Here is a 17,152-nt window from a genome sequence, read left to right as displayed (position 1 = left end):
ACCATTCAAGCAAAAAAGGTTTGGGGTAGAGGCTCAACAAGAGACTTTGCCTGAAGTCCAAACTAGCTAATTTCAAGAATAGTGTCATCAGAACACCAGAAACTTTATTAAAATTTTGATTTGACCAGAGTAATTCATAGAATTTACTACTAAGGTTTGGATGGGTCTCAATCACATTTTTTTTGGAAGTACTATAGTATACTGAAAAAATGTTTACTGTTTCCTGGACACATTTTACTCCTTTAGACATTTTTATTTCAATTACCTCATTTCTTTCTCTCACTAAGCTATGAGGGAGGTATATAGGGCTAGCATTATTATTCTCATTTCACAGGCTAAGAATCTGTGACAACACAGCTTACCTCAGGCCACTCAGTAAGTTTCCATTCATTAGTAATAATTAGAGTATAATAGCAATCAATAGCTTAGTGTCTGTAAAACCAAACAAGACCTTAGTAACAGAGGTAATGAAGAGCACTCTCACTATGGGTATTGCTGCAGGGGATTAACAGGCAGAGAGAGGGAAAGACGATAGATAAGAAAAGTCTGCAGGCTTCAGGGACTTGAAACCTTCCAGCTATTGCTGACTATTCCATGATGATTCTGGACCTGATTTCACATTCTTCAACTCTTTAAATTTAATCCCTTGTCTCTGGAGTTATCTGTTGACATTCTCGGGATTTCCCTTTTCCATAAATATCATATTAATTCTCCTTCTTCCTTAGAGCAGGGCAGATCTTAGATCTTTCCATCAGTTAGATTCCAACTCCAGTGAGAAATGTCATCCTCATTCAAAACTCCCAGTGGCAGAAAAGATTTTACCCAAACACCAGTTGACTGAATGACACAATATCTTTCCATGGACCTATTTGTTTTAAATTGTATCTGATCTTCCCCACATATACCCATAAGATAACCAACAATATTTTTCAAAGGAAAAAAGCAGAAGTGATTATTATTATAATTTGAATAGACTGGTGATTTCATGGAATAGAGAAGTTCCTAGGGAAGAAATTCTCTTGGCATCTACTTTACAATTTATACACTTTGAGAGGCAGCTAGGTAACATAATGGATAAAGCACCAGGACTGGAGTTGGGGGAACCTGGGTTCCAATCTGTCCTCACACACTTCCTAGCTAGTGCAACCCTGGGCAAATCACTTAACCCCAATTGCGTAGCCCTTGATACTTTTCTATCTTAAAATTCATACTAAGACAGAAGGTAAGGATTTTTTAAAAGTTTTACACTTTGGGAACTGCTTAGACAACTAACTCACCCCAAGTCAAATAACTTGCCCAGCATCACAAAGATAGTTTATGTCAGAGGTAGGTTTTGATTCCAGGTTTTTTGATTTCACATAGTCATATTGCTTGTTATTTTATCATCATCGTCATCATCATTGCTAATAATAAAAACTTCAATTTTATGACACTCATAAAAAGTCTTTTCTTTACCTAAATTGAACCTATATGCTCTGAAAGGCATTTTAAAAAATCTTGTAACTTACCTCTAAATGCTGAATGTGCTTCCTAAGGGCTTCAGCTGAAATATCTGTTGAACCATTATAGGAAGCTGAGTTTTTTTCTAAAGATAGCTTATTATTTGCAGTGCCATCAAGACCGGATTGTTCCTGTTCTTGAGTAAAAAGCAGTTTCATCTCCTATTAAAAAATTAATGGTATAATTATTTCAACTTAATTGTATTTTTTAACTAATAAATTTGTAAAAACAAAAAAACTTAAAAATTATGTCTTCGCATATGCAAAAAAGTTTTTCACATTCTAACTTATTTAGTAATGGTTTTTATAAACAAGGAGAACTACTAATAGTTTTTGAAAAGTAAAAATTATATATATACATATATATAATGTAGATAGGCATATTGAAAGCTCCCCTGGAGTGGAGAGATGCTGGGGATTCATTAAATATAATAATTTCAAGTTATCTAATAAGCTAGTTAGGATTTTATTACAATAGTTTGGTGAAAAATGATGAGGATTCAAACTAGGATGGAGGTTAGTATAAGTGAAGAAGAAGAAAGAATGAATGAGTTACTATGAAGATAGAATCCAGAGGACAAGACAAGTGATTGAATATGGTAGGCAATGGAAAGGAAATATTTTTTTAATGGCTCTACGTTTTGCAGACTTAACACTATCATCTCAGACGATTTTGTGTTGTAATAGCAAATAGAAGAAAAAAGAAAATATTCAGAAAGGAGCAAGGAAATGAGCATAGGAAAGGATAGAAATAATTTCAGCAAAAATTGTAACAAAACAAAATGGTTTCATGACTTACGAATTGAGTTTTCTTAATGAATTTTGCCCATCTTTTATTAAGTCTTTTCAGTTCCTTATTAATAGACGATCCAACCTGTTGGTTACTAACATCAATTAAAAACTTTCCAACCTCATTTATAGTAGTAAGTACTGAATTCCAACTTGCTAGTGTCTCAAAAGGAACCTGCAAAACATAAAAGAATTGAATGAAATGATCTTTGGCCTTCTGATAACCAATAGCTAGAGTACTTTAAATTTTGCAAAGCAACCAACTTAAATATTAATAGTAATAATAATTATAATAATAGCTAGCATTTATACAGTATATTAAGTTTGCAAAGCACTTTACAAATATTAGCTTTTTTTTTCTCTTCCAAACCCCAGTAGGTAAGTGGTATTATTATCCCTATTTTACAAATGAGGAAAATGAACCTAAGAGAACTTGGGTGACTTGCCTGAAGACACAAAGTTAGGTAAGTGACTGAGATGTAATTTGAACTTGGGTCTTCCTAAAGTGAAATCCAGAACTCTATCCACTGAACTACGTAGGGGGAAAAAAGGCTAGAAAGTAGAAGAAATTTTTCTTCAGTACAGTCCCAGCTTCCCATTCATCATTCTTCTCTCCCTTCTCAGTTGTGGCTTGCCTATCTGTCATTGTCAGAAGGTCTTGGACTTAGCTAGATGAAACTGTTAGAAAGCATCTGATAATTACTTCTAAGGTACTATTTCTTTAAGGTATTTTTCCTTCCAGAGTTATTTACATTTTAATAGGAGATTACTGGAAAAGGGAAAGTGATCAGGACCCCAAAGAAAAAATTCCTAACTGTAGAATTCTAATCACCATAACAAGCAGTGAGGTAGGAATATTTGTAAGTTGGCAAATCATACCTGATGGACCTGATGGATAGATAACTACAACTAATAAAAGCAAAAAACCTTCAGTCAAGAAAGAAAATATACCTGCTTTGGATGTTCTTTTCTTGATTCTTCTAACCAAGTCTTGAGTGAATGAAGGTTTTCTGTATATGTAGTCCAAGATGACAGAACTTTTTGCAGGGTAGTTTTTATATTATACATGCATTTTTTACACATAGAAATCTGAGATTCCACCATCTTAAACTGTTTGCTAATGTTCTGAGGATCTCCAGCTATAATATTTAACAAAAGAAAAGAATCTTAGAAAACATTATCATAATGTGACTAAAAGACTTTAATTGAACACATTTGTTCAAGTGCAGCAAAGGAAAAATTTAATATTATGATAATATTAAACAGATAATATTTTTACTTTTATATTTATGATATGTATATATATGCATATTATATATGCACACAAAACTTCCCAGTGTATAAAGGAAACTTAAAAGTATTTTTTAGTTAAATATATAATCCATTCAGGATGTGTCAGTTCATCTATGTGAGTTTGCCTACCAACTTAGATCATAAATCTTCTCTAACTTAATAACTTTCAAGACTTGCTATACATAAAAAAATCATAATTCTGTGGCCAACCTAGTGATAAGCCTCTGTGAATTTTATTTGGCTGGGAACACAGAACACGCATGGCCCATATTCAGAGTTTTTCTAGCTTGTTAGGACCTGCCACAGCTTGCTCTTGTTTAGCCTTCAAAAACTCAGTCATCTAACTCCACAATGCAGCATTGTGGTAGCCCTTCAGTGGAGCATTTTAAGATAAAAGAAGACATGAATAAAATATTTCATTTTTAAAATTCATTTCATTATTGTCTTCCTTTATTGCATAATCATTTTCCATCCACATTTTCTTCCAGACTAAGCCTTCCACTATGATTTTTTTAAAAAAACCATACAATCAATAATAGCCAATAAAACAATGTCATGACAGCATATATTGTATTTTGTATTAGTTGCAACCTACCTCTCTACTATAATGGAGGAGGTATATTTCATTTGTTTTGGGGGGGGCTTAATTTTTTTTCAGTTTCTCAAAATTGTAGATACTTCCTTCTTAGAAAACTTTTTATTTTCAATGAATAATTGTGTAAATTGCTATTTTGGTTCTGCTTATTTTGCTCTGTATCAGTGATACAAATCTTTCCATATTTCTTATAAAATTTCTCATATTGATAATTTCTTATTGTACAATAATATCCCATTTCATTTATTTATGATAGCTATATTTAGCCATTCCCCAGCTGAAGGGAAATTGCTTTATCATTCTACAAAGAATGAATGGTGTTAGGAATATTTTATCATGTTTTGGTCCCTTTTTTCCTGTGTTTTACTTTCTTCAAGTAGATGCCCAGTCGTGCCATCACGAGGTAAGCAGTTTAGTTGCCTTGAAATATAATTTAAAATTCCATATTTATAGGAGAAAATATATATATACAGTAACTGCAGTAATATAATATCATATCATATATCATATAACACAACACAATACAATACAATCTCATCTCATAATATAACGTAACGTAACGTAACGTAATGTAACGTAACATAACATAACATAATATAATATGATATGATATAATATAATATAATATAATATAATATAATATAATATAATATAATATAATATAATATAATATAATATAATATAATATAATATAATATAATATAATATAATATAATATAATATAATAATATGGAAGATAGGTACCCTCTGACTAACTATAGTGGCCAATTATGGCTACAGATAATAGTGAATACAGGTCCCTCCTCTTGGTAAAGAGGCAGAAAATTACAGGTACAGAATGTTACAAATGCTTTGTTAATTACTTTACTTTCTTGTTTTTTTTTCCTTTCTTATGATGAAAGATTCAATAGTGGGCATATTGGGGAAAGTGTAATGTAAAAAACAAAATACATTAATAATATTAAAAATCAAAGAAAGCTATTATTTATATTCTTACCTAAATTCTTGATCATTGTTTCACATGTTTTAAAAGAACTCTCAAGCTGAATTAGGAATTCTTTTTCTTCAATAAATTTCTGCCCACACATGAAAGAAGAAAAAAGATTTACATAAATGAAAATGTTTAAATAAAATGGACAAGAAAGAGAAAATGACACAAATTTGAATATATTTTGTACCTAAATGAATAAAATTCTGCTGACAAAAATATATGATGATATCTGCATAAATAAAACTCTGATTTGAGATAGTGGAAGATGATAGAAGCCTAACTAAAGACTAAGACAATACCATTTTTTATTATTTATTTAATTATTTCTAATACTTGCTGGTCTTGATTTACTGGGGAAAATAATTTTTAAACTTGTCAGGAAGAAGCAACTACAGTGTTTTATAAACATAAATGCTAAATGCTGACAAATTTCCAGTCATTTCAAATTCTCCTCACCTTACAAATGTCTTATTTTTATACTTCATTTAGAAAAATATTACTGAGTTAGCAGTAGATAGATAATGTTTTACCATATTATTTCACTTGATCCTCACAATAACCATGTGAGGTGGATACAATTTTATCTATATTTTTCCAAGTGTGGAAAATAAGGCTAAGAAGGATTAAATGATGGCTTGGTGTGAGCCTAAGTCACTTAACCTTGGTTGGCTCAGTTTCCTTATCTATAAAATGAGCCAGAGAAGGAAATGACAAATCACTCTAGTACCTTTGTCAAGAAAACCCAAATGGGATCACAAAGAGATGGATGTGATTGAAACTACTTAACAACAAAATTCCTGACTCTAAAGTAGAATATTATATATCCACTATGCCATTTAGTTACTTATAATAATAGTGCCTTAAAATGGATATCATGCTTATGAATCTAGAAAAAAAATTTAAATAATCACTAATCAAAGTTATCACAATTTCCAACATATGTAAATTCCATTATCATAGAATCCATATTTCAGGACTGGGGTCATAATGGAAGCAGACCAAACCACAGCCAGCCTTCTGAAGCAATTGAAGGTGGAAGATATGGCAGTCAGTTCATATACAAACAAGACCTAAAAACTTTCAACATATTTGTGTTAATGGCCCAAGAAGATATAGTACAGATTTGAATATGCATTATTCAGATCATTGCTCCTAAAGAGTGGATTTATTTACGAGCAATGGTAAGTTCAAGACAATTAAAGACAAACATTAATAAATTAAGGATTGAAGATACAGGAAAAGAATCCAGGATGATATAAGTTGGTTATGAAGAAGGCAAAAAAGACAAAATCTAAGGAATATCAAGGGGGGGGGGTCACAATAATGTTTTACCCAATTCAGTTTATCCTCTGTAGAAGTATCTATTCTAAACAATGGAACAAAAACAATTCCTAGATGAATAAGATAGAACTCAAAAAACTAATGCTAACTTCTGTCAATAAGGTTATCAAAAATGAAAATGCACTAAGAGAACATACAATTTAACTTACATGCCAATCTCCCAACAGTAGTTCCACAGATTCCCGAGTCCCATATTTGATATTCCAGAGATTCAATTTTGATTTTACTTCCTCTATTAAACCCAAGACAGAGCACAAATAGTAGTGAAACTCTAAAAGTCCAATGAAGTTGGTCCCCATAATATTATGGAATCTGGAAAACAAGACAGTCTTTAAATTTTACTTTTAATATTCCTGGCATAGTGAAATATCTATCGACAAAAAGCAACCTTCAAACCACTAGCTATTTCTTTTTTTAAAATCTATTGCACTTAAATCCCAGAGGTATGAGCTCCCATCTGAATGATGAAAAATTGTAGTATAAAAATATTTTAAATGTTACAAGAATCATCCCTACTGCCAGAAAATGAAGGAAATATTTCCAAGCCAAAGTATCTGCCATAGAATGTTTTCTAAAGAAACATTCACTTTGGCTAAAACATATTCTAATGAAAAATTATCTTTGAAACATTTGACTATATTTGGGGAAAAAAATTGGAAAAATGTCATTCAGTCAATAAATATTTATTAAGTGACTACTATATACTAGACATTATACTATATGGGATATATTTATATATATTTTTAGAAGCAAAAGATAGTATGTGCCCTCAAGGGGCTTTCAATTTACTACAGCAAGTTATGGTATTATGTGGTATTATGGACATATGTGCATACAAGCTATAGTAAATATAGAAAAATGTCAAATATTCACTTGCCAGAATGTGAATATCTGGCATATGAAAATAATTATAGAATCAATGCTAGACTTATTAACATGTGTAAGCTTTTTAATATGTAGAAAAAACAAATGTAATGTAATGAATTCATATCAGCTGAAGAGATTCAAGGACATGTATTGGTATGGCATAGGACCAAATTTACAAAATCTCTAAAGTAGTTTCTTTTAAATAGCCTCAGAGCCAACTCTACATAATTTTCCAAGCTACACTTGTCAGAAACTGAACCCAAATTAATCTATCTAAGCTTTCTCCACAACCCCTAAGCCCTTGCTAGCCCAAAGGTTCATAAATAATAACACCAGATGTGGAATGCTAGAATTCCTACAACCTTCTTCTCATTTCCTCCAGTTTATCAGGTGGGACCATTGGCATGTGTTGTTCATCTTTATTCTCAAATTTCAAGAGACTGCTCAGGTGACGATCAAACTCATCCATCAGACTCTGCAAAGAGAATGAGTATAGTATGAACCAAGACTGGCAGCCAGAAACTGTAACTGAAGACTTAATCTCACTTCCAGGAAACATGACATCATATCCAGATAACCATTAAAGCTTCTCTTTTGGCTACTACAGAGTCTGAAAAGTGAAAGTAAAGTCTTGCAAATAAATATTTTCATCTTAATTCAGTTGAATTCAATCACAAGTGATGAAAACTGAGAAATTCTATAATAAATCAAAACATTTTTTTCTTTGATGAAAACATAAGTTCCCTTTCTGACAGAAATTTTCTGATATGCTTTTTATTTTAACAAAGATCCAAATGCTAAAAACTTACTATAGTAAAATTTTAATAATAAATGTATATACCTCATAATAATAAAGTAATAACTAGCATTTATATGATACTAAAATATTTTCATAACATTTTAGGTGTTATCTTATTAAATTTTTCTGATTCTAAAAGAATACCTTGAAAACATAAGATATTATTTAGTCTTTATAAATGTTTAATCTTCCCTGGAATTTTTCCCCCTTAATTCAAACTTAAATATACCCTCCTGTTCAATAAGTGCTGCTTCCTAGGCCATCTTTCGAATTGTATTAACTGATGCCCCTTGGCTTCCATCAATGCTAGGGATATTAAGAGTGTCAGCAACAAACTGGTAGCCTACTTCATAGTGTGAAACCTGGAGTCATGAAGAACTAGGTTCAGATACTAGCTGTCCAGTCCTGGTCAAGACATTTATCCTTTCCAAGACTAATTTTCTTCATCTATCATTGCTCATCCTTCGCTTCACAGAGGACCAATAACATCACAGTGATGTCTTAAAACTGTGTATAAATGTGACTTAAGTTAGGCAAAGTTGCACAAAGTTGTCCATCTCACTCTCTCTTCCAAAGTCATCAAAAGTCCAGTGACATGACAAAAGTCAGGACAACTGAAAATGGCCCAGGATGCAATGGATGAATTTGACATGTTCAATGGCTGACCAAGTTTTAAGCACTCCATAGATCCTGCTTTAGCTGCCTTCATGGTGGTTGGAATAAATTGTTCTCATTTGCCCATTCCACCAGAGGAAGTCTTCATACATTTGGGGTAGACATCCCCTTAATTTTTGGTTACCCTCAACTTGGTTTAACCCATCTGCTGAGTGAGATGGTTTTATGATTATCAGAGTCAGTTGCATATGTGTGCACTCACAGTCCAAATTAGTACAAAAAACTAAACTGACCAGGAGGCTACTTGCCCAGCACCAAATAATACAGTCCCTGACTTTCGCTTCTTGGTAGTCCCCTCTCAGGCTCTGACATAAGTTCTTGTTATGATTTGGCTTCCACTTAAGACATTGCATTCTGCCTCTTCAACATGAATTCCACAACTCGGAGGAAGATAGCTTTAGAACTTAAAGTAATATTAGAGATCATTGAGTTTATAACCCTCATTTTACAAATGAGAAAACTGAGGCTAGAAAGGTAAAATTGCTTTCCTAGGAATCACAACTAGTGTCTGAAGACATAGTTGAACCCAGGGCTTCTTAAAGCCAAGAAAACTAAGTGGTACAATAGAGTGCCATGCCTCAGATACTTCTTAGCTGTGAAACCCTAGGCACTTGACTGTTTGCCTCAGTTTCCTCATCTGTCAACTGAGCTGGGGAAGAAAATAGTAAATCACTCCAGTATCCCTGTCAAAAAACTTCCAAATGGAGTTAGACATTACTGAAAATAACTGAATAACTATACCTTCTTAACTCCAAGTTCAATGTTCTATCCACTACTTCACCCAGCCTCTCACTTGCCTGGATCTAGACTTCAGTATCCACTTCTATGACTACGATCCATATTTGGATGGGAATTTTTCAGCTATACCCCTCTCCTTGCTCCCAATATCCAATCCCCCAAAAAAGAGGGTTCAATCAGTACTCTCAATACAAACTCTCAATATGACCCTAGGATAAATAGTTCACTATCTCCCAGAAGAAATGGACCCAATCATCATAAAAGATCACCTTGAATAGTACACTCCCCTCTTAGGATAAAGTTATACTCAAGAACAATGTCTCTAAAATATTCCTTTCCTTTCTCTTTTTCCTTACGAACCTTAAATGAAGAGATTCGTTCTTTGATCAGAGCCATAGTTTGATTGTAATTCTGGGAATCTGGTAAATCCTCTGCTATAAGATGTTCTATTTCCTGGAGCCAGACTTCAATTTGATCCAGGGGTGGGGGTAGGATTTGGTCCAGCTTTGCAGTCCATTCATTAATCTTAAAGAGAAAATAAAATTATTCAGTATTTGGTGTTCTACTGTCAACTATTTGATGAGAATGAACATGTAGAACATGTAAGGAATTTCTGAAAGGCAATTCAAATGTGATTTTATTAATGACTTTTAAAATTTAATTATTTAGTTTGCTTATTCCGTTAAAATTCCTAGGTATCACCTAACCTCCCTCCCTTCCCCATACTAGAGAAAGCATAATTTGACAAAAAGATAAATGTATGTATAAAACTATGCCACTTATTTTTATTTATGAATTCTTTCTCTGGAGATGGGCATACACAAGCCATTCTTCAAACAATATTTCTGTTGCTATATATAATGTTCTCTTGGTTCTGCTCATTTCACTTTCATGTAGGTCTTGCCATGTTTTTCTAAATTAACCCACTCACTGTTTCTTATGCCATAGTTCCATCACAATCATATGCTACAACTTGTTCAAATTGATGATTTAACTTGAATATTTTCTACCAGTATTCTGCACAATTCTATGTTTTTATTGATCTTTTAAATTTTGATTCAATTATCAAAACTGGCAAATAACTGAACTTAAAGTCAGGAAGACCTGGGCTTCAATCCTGCCTCAGAATTTCTTCATTTGTAAATAAAAATAATAATATTTGGATTTATATAGCATATCACATGTTATCTTATTCAATCTTCACAATGTCCTAGAAGATAGGTGCTATTATTATTCCCATTTTATAGAAAAACAAACTGAGGCTCAGAGGCAGAGTGACTTGCCCAGGGTCATACACCTAGTAATTGTCTGAAGTAGGATTAGAACTCAGACCTTACTGACTATCAACTGCATCTCCCAGCTGCCTCAGTAAAATCAGAGTTGGACATGATGGTCTCTTAAGATTCCTTCTTAAAGGCAGCTAGATGGCACAGTGGATAGTCAGAAAGATCTGAGTCCAAATCTGAACTAAAAAATTTACTAGCTGTGTGACTGCAGAAGTCACTTAACCTTGCTTTCCCCAGTTTCTTTATTCATAAAAAAGAGCTGAAAAAGGAAATGGAGAATTATTCCAATATTTTTGCCAAGAAAACCCCAAATGGGGTCACAAAGTCATATATGACTGAAAGAAATGAACAATAACAACAATCAGATCCTTTCCAGCCCTAAATCTATAATCAGGTCTCCAAGACCCAAGGAAAAGTCGAACTTCTGGATAATGATTTCAACTTCCCATTTTTCTCATTGGGAAAACCTAACAAGGATCACGTATTCTTCAGTGAATTTCTAGAAACAATATGTATCATTTCAGAGTTGTAAAAAGTATTGGAGCAACACAATGGACCAGATATAAATGCTTTTTCATTCATTTAGTTCATACACTTATTCATAAGTTTTATTGAGCATGTTTTTATACCCACAATATACAAAGCACTGTCTTAGATAATGGAAACATAAAACAAACCCCCTCCCACCAAAAATCATCCTACTTCTCAGGAAGCTTACATTCTACCAGGAAAACACATCATCGACAAAAAAAGTAAATAAAAAATTGTTTTAGGTGGTACAGAGAAGTAACAATTAAGGGAGACAGGAGGAGCTCTCTATAGGAAGCAATATCTGAGATAAGCAAAAATGAAATGAAAGATTCTAAGACATTGAGGTAATGAGTAATCAGGCACAGGAAACAACTCACTTGTACAACAGTACAGAAGAAGGTGAGAAGATGCTAACTTATAGAAACAAAAAGTATGTCAGTTTGGCTGCTGCACAGATTGGAGAAGATACTTAACAATGGATAGGGTGCCAGTCCTGGAGTCAGGAAGTTTCATCTTTCTGGGTTCAATTCTAGCATCAGATATTTATTGGATGTGTGACTCTGGGCAAGTCACTTAATCATTTTTGCCTCCGTCTCCTTATCTAGAAAATGAACTGGAGAAGAAAATGGCAAACTACTCCAGTATTTCTGCCAAGGAAACCCCAAATGGGGTCACAAAGATTTGGAAATGACTGAAAAATGACTGAACTATAAAGGTAAATTGAGGCAAAATTGTTGAGCTGATATTTTTTAGATACAAATGGGAACCACCAATGATTATTGAGGAGGAAATTACAATGATTCATGCTTTTGGAAGAATATTTTGGCAATTTCAAGAGGATGCATGAACTTAGATGGCACACTAGATAGTCAGCCAATAGTCAATAAGCATTCACATAGAACCTGGCACATGATTAATAAATATAGTACCTGGCACATGATTAATAAATATTTATCAACTGACTGACTGATAAATGGGTAGGGTGCAAGTTTTTGGGGTCAGGAAAACATTTGTACACAACCTCATTTACCAGCTGTTTGATCTTGGATAAGGCATTTACTTTCTCTTGATCTCACTTTCCTCATATGTAAAATATTTATAATAATGATATTTAACTCACAAAGGTATTACAAATATTAAATGAGAAAACATAAACAAAATGCTTGGTAAACCTTAAACCTTGGTAAAAATTCTAGCTATTTTATTGGATAGAGCTATCTTTTGCACTTTGAAAGGGACCTTAGTTTGTTAGCAACTGAGTTAGCACTTAGCAGATTTAATAAATAACATTCCAGTGTCATGAATGAGCTACCTTTAAAAGTCCATGATTACAAAGAAATGATTTACTCACCTGAAAGAGCTAGGTAATCCAGAAATTTTGGACTATTGACTAGACTAATGGTGAGAAAGAAGACTTCTACTGAAAGATCAAAACTGAAGATTCTAAAATTAATGATTGTGAAAGAAAATCTGCCATTACTTTGAAGTCCAGTGTCAACATCTATTTCTTGGGGGTGGGGGCACAACCTATAGTTTTACAGTCTTAGAAGCTTAGAACTGACAAAAGATACTGGAGGTCATCTAGTTCGACATTCTCAATTTCTAAATGAGGAAATTGAGTCCCAGAAAGGGGAAGTCATTTGCTCCAATTTACAAAACTAGTTAATTCGGGTCTTCTAACTCATTCAGTCTTTTTTCCCACCCATGCTGTTTCTGCTAAAACAAAAGTACAGTTTTATTCTTTTTGATTATTAGAATGCACAACTCATTTTTACTACAACAGTAATTTGCATTACATTTTATCCCAACATCCCTAGAAAACAGATTGATCCCAAGAGAGTCAATTATTTATTCACACCATCCAGAAAGCCTGTAATACAATCAGAGTTCCAAACCCTCCAAACTCCAGTGAGAACCATAGAAAATGGAAAGGGACCCTTGAGGTTAACCCAATTCCTTCTTTTCACAGAAAAGGAAAATGGCTGTTTGCAAGGATCATATGCTGAAAAAATAAAAATAAATATTATAGTCAATTCTCATTTATTCCTGGTCAAAAGGAAAAAGAAAACATCTCCTCTGTCTCCTCTTCCCTAAAATAAATGAATAAATAAGATATAGATTATACTCCATTAGCCTCATAGACTTCCAACAATCTCAAACTTTTGGAATATTTTGGAACCCAAAAATAAATAAAAAATAAGTGAAAATTTATCTGACCCCAACAAAAATAGCTATCACAAAGTTAATTTCTCAAATGTAGGTCGTTCTGTTTTATTTAACCTTAGTTTCACTCTGAATTACAACCAGGAATAGATTTGGGCAGGAGGTTATAAGGCTATAGAAGGAAAATAACAAAAGATAGCCAGAGAGAACTAGCAGTAGCAAATGGAGACAATTTTGACCTGTTAGTAACAAAATCCAGCAAGAGGAGTTAGGAGAAAAAAATCCCATTCAAAATAATTAAATATCATAAAAAAGCTGAAGAGAAGATACTCATGAATATATGTTTACAACTATAAAACCCTCTTTACCCACATAATGGAAGACAAAAAACTGGACCAATACTAAATGTTCATAATAGGACCATGTCAATAAAATGATAAAGTGATGATATCACCAAAAATAATTTACAGATATAATGCCATACCAATCAAACTGCCAAGGGGTTACTTTCTAGAGTTCAGAAAAATAATAACAAAATCCATCTGGAGGAACAAAGTGTCTAGACTAATCACAAGAGAAATATTAAGAAAAAGAAGAAAAGAGGAGAGAAAGCATTATTAGATCTCAAAATATATTATAAGTAGAAATCAACCAAGCTCTCTGAGATAGTGACAGAGATAGGGACTTAATCTATGATTTTGTTAGCATAAGGTTATTTTCATTTTGGCAAAAACTGTTGTGAAAACAGTTTAGCAGAAATTATACTTGTATCAATATTTTACACCATATAAAAAAATCCAAAAGTATTATGTAACTACCAATTGTCTGGCACTAGGTATACATTGTATACAAATACAATCAATAAAACACTCCAGATTAAAAAAAGCTTTTAAGAGAGGCAACAAAGATGACAGACACAGAGAGAGAGACAGATAGATGAAATGGATGATAGAAACAGATAAGAGATATTCATTCACATGTGGCTATCTATAAACACACACACACACAAACATACAAAAACCATGTAGAATACACACAAATAAATACAATGTCATTTGACAAAAGGTAGTTTGAGAAGGAGAGCATTAGAAGTTAAAGAGATCAGGAAAGACTACAGGTAAAAGAAAGTAATTTGAGCAATATCTTAAAGGAAAAGTAGGATTTTATGAGGCAGAAGTGAAAGAATACATCTCAGGCATGAGAGACAGTAAGCAAAAGACACAGAGATGGGAGAAGTATTGTCATGTATGAGAAATGGAGAGGAAACCAGATTAGCTGTATTACAGGCTATAGGAGGAGGAGTAATGAATAAATGAAGGTATTAAGATAGTTTGGGCAAGGTTTTAAAAGTCTTTAAAAGATAAACAGAAGATTTTATATATTTGATTCCAAAGACACTAGGAAGCCATTGAGTTTATTGAGTAGAAGAGTCAGATCTCTGCTTTAGGAAAATGACTTGGCAGCACTGTGGAAGAGAAAATGAGATCCAAATGGCTTCACAGCCTCCCCAGAAAAAGGTATGGCCATAAAAACATTAAGATGAAAATGGAGGCATTCAAAATGTGAAAAGAAAATAACATTAACAACTAAAATATTGTAGTAACCTGGGGATAATAAGTGAAAGAAAAAACTAAGGCCAATACAACCAGTAGCCCTGAAGGCATCATTGCATTATACAACGTTATAATACTGTTCATAATGCTGACCTTGAATCATCAAGAAATCGTGAATTTATGTTCAGTACATTGTAATGTCTCTCATTCTCATTACCCAGCCAACCCACCTGCTGGTTTAGTTACACTTGCTATCAATTAAGTCTTTAATGCTATTTCTTTGGTGCAAATAATCAGTGGTAAGAAGCTTCAAACTATTTATGCCCAAAATTGACCTTCCCACGTTCCTTGGGCTTTTTATAACTTTAATTCTTTTGAGATCACAATGTCCCATATTTCATGACCACAGAGTCTCACTATGACAACAATGATTTTAAAGAGAGAGATTTGGGGGTGAATAAGTGATGATGAAATTATTGAAAATACTATCAAAAGTCAGCAACTAAAGTCCAATCCTCTCAAAGCATTTAATTTTAGAAGCACTGATGTTTATTAATTCAACAGACTGCTCCCCATTTCCACATGCAATTACTTTTTCATGCACTTTGGTTTTCTACTGGAATGGGAATTGAGTAGAATTGGTAGCTTGCTACATGATTTGGTGGAGAAAATGCTAAGCCTAGAGTCAAAAAGACTCAGGCTCAGGAAACAGTCTCAGAACTTCATCAGTTGCATGGTCCTAGGCAGGCCACTTAATTTATGTCCACTTTCGTTTCTTCAACTGTAAAGTAGGTATAATAATAGTATCTACCTTCCACAATTGTGGTAAGGATCAAATGAGATGATATTTGAAAAAAGCAGTTTGTATCGTGCCTGGAACAAATTATATATATATATATAAATTTATATATAAAATATATAAAATATAATATATATTTATATTTATATATATATAAAACAAGCTCTTAACAAATGTTTTTCACTGTTCATGTTGTTCCAGGTTTGGTTAGTGCAATGTAATCTAAGAAAGGAGTTTTTGGAGTAACTCGTTATTGAACTTTGTGTAAATCTATGAAACTAGTAAGCCATCTAGTCACCTAAGTAAAAAAAAAAGTCTCCCTGTTTCATACCTCATTTGAAGGCAGTATTCAGTGGATCACTGAACAATTATCTCCATAATTTCATCTGTAATGCCAACCAATCAACAAATATATATTACTAATCAATGAGTATATCTTAAGCACCTATAATGTGCCAGGTACTGCACTAGATATTGGAGGCACAAAGACAAAAATCAAAGTCTTTAGGATAATGGAAAATCATAATGGATCTCCAAGGATAAGAAAAGTTGGAATATGAAGATTTTAGGCACCACATACTTTCATTGTTCCACTTGTTTTAACATCATATGTTCAAACCTGCTGGTTGTTTTCCCTTCTGGTTAGGGATTTTTTCCATGGAAATCTAACATAAGTCAAAAAAAAAGGGTCATTCACTAAAGACAAAGCCTTGCCCAACCCAAACAAAATCAAGTAGAGCTTCTAAAATCAATAATAATAGAAGTCACCTGATTAGTGAGCTTATCCCATGCTTGTCGTAATCGAGATTGATCATCCACCAACCCAACCACATTCCTTTTTAAGGACAGCACATCCAAAAAGGCTTTTTTTTCTTCATTGAATGACTCCACAAAAGCTCTCATGCCCTACAATTTGAATGAAGAGGCAATTTAAAGTGTATCCTTTATAAATCTCAGCTAAATATTGTTGTTTGTATGTTCTTTATGAAATCCATTCTGACTAGAAAGAAGTTCACTAATATAATGATCTTAAATTTAGTCTTCTTTCACTTACCCAGATGCTTCTTCTCACTCCACCCTAGAGTCATGGATACTAATGATGGTGACATATATGTTGAGGATGTCATAAAGATAAATATACCTGAGCTACATATTACTGTATCAGTGCTGTGGCATTTCTAGTAGAATGGGAATAAAGCCACCTCAATATGCAAGAAGAAGAGAAATAAAATG

General features: G+C 33.0%; 1 protein-coding gene across 7 annotated transcripts in view; it reads right to left on the bottom strand.

Moving 5' to 3' along the window:
* SYNE2 (spectrin repeat containing nuclear envelope protein 2) overlaps nt 1–17,152 on the bottom strand; it is a 416,774-nt gene that overhangs the window by 287,404 nt on the left and 112,218 nt on the right. For 6 of the 7 annotated variants that reach the window (XM_056810866.1, XM_056810871.1, XM_056810867.1 and 3 more), the window contains exons 12-19: nt 16,688–16,825; nt 9,948–10,112; nt 7,738–7,850; nt 6,658–6,820; nt 5,174–5,252; nt 3,240–3,427; nt 2,299–2,463; nt 1,509–1,661 (exon numbers count right to left, since the gene is read on the bottom strand). In XM_056810866.1, coding sequence (XP_056666844.1) covers nt 1,509–1,661; nt 2,299–2,463; nt 3,240–3,427; nt 5,174–5,252; nt 6,658–6,820; nt 7,738–7,850; nt 9,948–10,112; nt 16,688–16,825 — 1,164 coding nt within the window. The remainder of the gene's footprint in view (nt 1–1,508; nt 1,662–2,298; nt 2,464–3,239; nt 3,428–5,173; nt 5,253–6,657; nt 6,821–7,737; nt 7,851–9,947; nt 10,113–16,687; nt 16,826–17,152) is intronic. The other variant, XM_056810870.1, reaches the window with a different exon arrangement.

The sequence above is a fragment of the Monodelphis domestica genome, chromosome 1 (assembly GCF_027887165.1).
Source record: "Monodelphis domestica isolate mMonDom1 chromosome 1, mMonDom1.pri, whole genome shotgun sequence".
In the NCBI taxonomy this organism is placed as follows: Eukaryota; Metazoa; Chordata; class Mammalia; order Didelphimorphia; family Didelphidae; genus Monodelphis; species Monodelphis domestica.
The sequence above is the reverse complement of the archived record's forward strand: the minus strand, read 5'-3'. Positions and strand labels throughout refer to the sequence as shown.